The 4,158-nt window shown below is 47.3% G+C and overlaps 1 protein-coding gene across 1 annotated transcript in view; it reads left to right on the forward strand.

Moving 5' to 3' along the window:
- The window catches only part of LOC112074475 (ubiquitin carboxyl-terminal hydrolase 3-like), a gene marked incomplete at its 3' end in the record, with an annotated part of 36,633 nt that overhangs the window by 4,915 nt on the left and 27,560 nt on the right, over positions 1–4,158 (forward strand). Inside the window, exons 2-4 of the mRNA XM_070440550.1 lie at positions 46–106; positions 548–685; positions 886–969. Of these exons, the coding sequence (XP_070296651.1) occupies positions 46–106; positions 548–685; positions 886–969 (283 nt within the window). The remainder of the gene's footprint in view (positions 1–45; positions 107–547; positions 686–885; positions 970–4,158) is intronic.

The following is a 4,158-nucleotide window of genomic DNA, read 5'->3' on the forward strand; positions in this document are numbered from 1 at the left end:
ATGTCCTGAAGTTACATAGCGTCTAACATCTCTTCTTCTCTCTAGTTTGCAGGTCAAACAAAAGTCCCTGGGTATGTCTCACCTGTCTCAATGTGCATTGTGGGAGGTTAGTATTGACATACAATCATTGTAGCTACATGCAGTAGATAGTTGGTCATCTATTTTAACAGGACCCATTCCAGCTTTTAGATGCGTATGGAGGTCCATGTGACTATTGCGAAAGTGATATTGCCCTTAAACCTATGTTAAACTCGTAGTTGAGGGCAGTCAAATCAAATCAAAATCAAGTTATTTTATATAGCCCTCGTAACAATCAGCTAAATTACTCGCAAGTGCCCTGTACAGAAACCCAAGCCTAAAACCCCTAAACCCCAAACGGCAAGCACACCAGGCTGTAGAAGCACCGAGCGGACTAGAGAAAAACCTCCCTAGAAAGGCCAAACACCTAGGAAAAGAAACCATAGAGAGGAACCAGGCTAATGAGGGGCGTGCCAGTCCTCTTCTGGATGTGTTGTGTTTTACATGCAGTCAACCTTTTTCTCTCCAGGTATGTGAATGCTCATGCTAAGCAGCACTATGAGGACGGTCAGGTGACGGGAGGTGGTGGGCAGAAGAGATGTGAGGAGCCGGAGAAGAATGCTCAGCACCTGGTCTGTATGGACTGTAGCAGCTACAGTCTCTTCTGGTGAGTGGACCACCTAGCTTGATAGCTGTGTTCGCTAGACTAGTAGAGGCCGTTGTGCAGTGACTTCACCTGAGAAAGAACTGTGGCACAGGATTCAGAAACGTCTTGGCCCTTGTGTACTTACGTCATAGTGACTCTACTGCATACAGCCAGTCCTCTCTCTCTGTACTCACAGGTGTGGCCTCTTTCTCTCTCTGTAGTTACAGGTGTGATGACTTTGTAGTGAACGACACCAAGCTAGGACATGTGCAGAAGGTGAGAGAGCATCTACGGAGTCTGGAGAAGTGAGTATTCATTCAGCAGGATTACACTACAATTTATTTTGTTTCATTTGCTACTGTTTGCCAACTGGGCTGATTTCACTAAGAACCAAATGGGAGCAAATTGAACAGAACGTGGAGGGACATAACTGAATATGGTTATATTACGTAAGATCAATGGTTCAACAATAATACAAAATTATTTTTTATAACAAAATGGACCTTCTCCCTCGTTGGGTACCGCGGTCGCTGTCCGCTGTTCTGAAACACAGCAGTACCAGGGATCCAAACTAGTCACCTTTCAGTGAAATTCTCCGTTTTGAATCCAAAATGGGAAACAATGTGATTCCTTGAGTGTCATTTGCAGTAAAGTCCAGGCAACAAATAACATTGGATTGCTTTCCTTATGTAGCCGGTGTGCAACGGCTAGCTAGTTAGCCGTGCGCGCTAGTAGTGTTTCAATCTGTGACGTCACTCGCTCTGAGACCTTGAAGTAGTTTCCCTTACTCTGCAAGGGCCGCGGCTTTTGTGGAGCGATGGGAAACGATGCTTCGAGGGTAACTGTAGTCGACGTGTGCAGAGGGTCCCTGGTTCGAGCCCAGGTAGGGGCGAGGAGAGGGACGGAAGCAACTCTTACTCTGTGTTTTAGGTTCACATGAACCGCTTTTTATTTTACACACAGAGACTGGTCATATTCTTGGTTGTTTTAATTAGTTAAAACCTATACATTTTAAAGCTGATATTTCTTTATCCCTCCTAGCAGGGATTTATTTTTCATGATTCAGTAGGCCCTCACCAGTCTGCATCCCTGCTGTGCGCTGTTGAATTGCTGCCTTTTCCGAGACCATGTTGCTATGTGCGTAATAGCAAAGTTAACCAGCGTATTGGTGTTGAAATCAATGCGGCAGAGTTAAGAGACGAGAACATAAAACTTCATGTAATTCTGCCCAAAAACAATGACAATTTCTCTCAACCAATGGCATATGGGCTTTTTTAGGTGATCGTAGATGCCACCCTGTGATAAACAGTGCCCACTTTGCCAAAGGCAGGGGCATCAACATATTTAGCTTGTCTATGCCCAGCGGGCCTCTCCGGGGTGCTGTTGGAGACGCATCGATGTGGCGCTCCGTCAAATAAATCAACATGAATCACGTAGCAGATGGAGGATATGGTAGAACGAGCATGTGGCCTTTTCTGTAGCGTTCAGACTGGAGATAAAATGGATGACAATGTAATGAGACGGACACTTTTTACATCATCCTGGTTTCTCAGATCATATAGCCTACCCTCAATGGCGTTCATTCAAATAAAACATTTGCTGTCGTGTTTAACAAAGCCACAAATCCTAAAAACAGGACAGGTCAAATGGACCAATCACAACTGTTGTCCAGGACTTTCACCCCATTTGTCTTGATCAGTGGTTTCAAGTTTGTATCTGTGTATTTTGACAATACTTACGCGTTTCCCACTGTGTAAACGCATTGCAAATAGACTCGTGTTAACTCCTGATAAAGTTGGGTAGCTGATATTCAGAGCTTAAATAGCCAAATTGATTAGTCACAGGAATCAGGTCTTATAAAGCAATGCAACAGCCTGTTTTACAAACGGTGGATCTACCACATGGGTGAGTCTACCACATGGATGGGTCTACCACATGGATGGGTCTACCACATGGATGGGTCTACCACATGGATGGGTCTACCACATGGATGGGTCTACCACAATCATTTGTGGTACTGGGGTGTAGCCTACCATTCAGCCCCTAGAAGTTAGAAAGACCCATCCATGTGGTAGACCATCATGTGGTAGACCATCCATTGTGGAGACCCATCATGTGGTAACCATCCCATGTGTAGACCACATGTGGTAGGCCATCCATGTGGTAGGCCCCATCCCATGTGGTAGACCCATCCATGTGGTAGACCCATCCATGTGGTAGATTGCCCATCCATGTGGTAGACCCATCCATGTGGTTCCCTGTGAGAGACCCATCCATCGTGGTAGACCCATCCATTGGAGACCCATCCGTGGTAGACCCATCCATGTGGTAGACCCATCCATGGTGGTACCATCCTGTGGTAGACCCATCCATGTGGTAGACCCATCCATGTGGTAGACCCGATGGGTAACCCATCCCATGTGTTCATGTGGTAGACCCATCCATGGTAAGACCATCCAGTGTCGGTAGACCCATCCATGTGGTAACCACCATGTGGTAGCCCATCCTGTGTAGGACCCATCCATGTGGTAGGCCATCCATGTGGTAGACCCATCCATGTGGTAGAACCCATCCAGTGGTAGACCATCCATGTGGTTCCATGTGGTAGACCCATCCATGTGTAGGCCCATCCATGTGTTAGACCCATCCATGTGGTAGACCACTCATGTGGTAGACCCTCCATGTGGTAGACCCATCCATGGGTAGACCCATCCATGTGGTAGATCCATGTTAGTAGCCATCCATGTGGTAATAGACCCATCCATTGGTAGTACCCATCCAGTGTTCGTTAGGCCTCATGAGTGAGCCATCCATGTGGTAGACGACCCATCCATGTGGTAGCAGCACATGGTGGTAGATAGACCATCATGTGGCTACCTGATAGACCCATTCTCATGTGGTAAGGTAACCATCCATGCTTTGGTAGACCCCATGTGGTAGGAACCATCCATGTGTAGGTAGACCCATCATGTGGTGACCCATCCATGTGGTGACATCCATCCATGTGGTGACCATCCATGTGGTACCCATCCATGTGGTAAGGCTCCCATGTGGTAGCTCCTGTGGTAGACCATCCATTGTCCTGGTCTGTTGGAGACCATCCATTGTGTCAGTGGTAACCATCCATGTTGTGACCCATCCATGTGGTAGGTGACCATCCATGTGGTAGACCATCCATGTGGTAGACCCATGTCCATGTGGTAGACCACCATGGTGGTTAGACCGCATGTGGTAGACCCATCCATGTGGTAGATCCCATCCATGCTGGTACCCATCCATGTGGCGTAAGCGTCCCATCCATGTGGTTCATGGGTAGCCATCCATGTGGTAGGCCCATCCATGTGGTAGGCCCATCCATGTGGTGCCTCCATTGTGTAGACCCTCCTTGACATCCAGTGTGGTAGACTCATCCAAGTGTGGAGACCATCAGGGGTAGACCTCATTCCATGTGGTAGACTCACCCATGTGGTAGATCCACAACCGTTTGTAAAACA

The sequence above is a fragment of the Salvelinus sp. IW2-2015 genome, unplaced genomic scaffold, assembly GCF_002910315.2.
Source record: "Salvelinus sp. IW2-2015 unplaced genomic scaffold, ASM291031v2 Un_scaffold2649, whole genome shotgun sequence".
NCBI classification, from domain to species: domain Eukaryota; kingdom Metazoa; phylum Chordata; class Actinopteri; order Salmoniformes; family Salmonidae; genus Salvelinus; species Salvelinus sp. IW2-2015.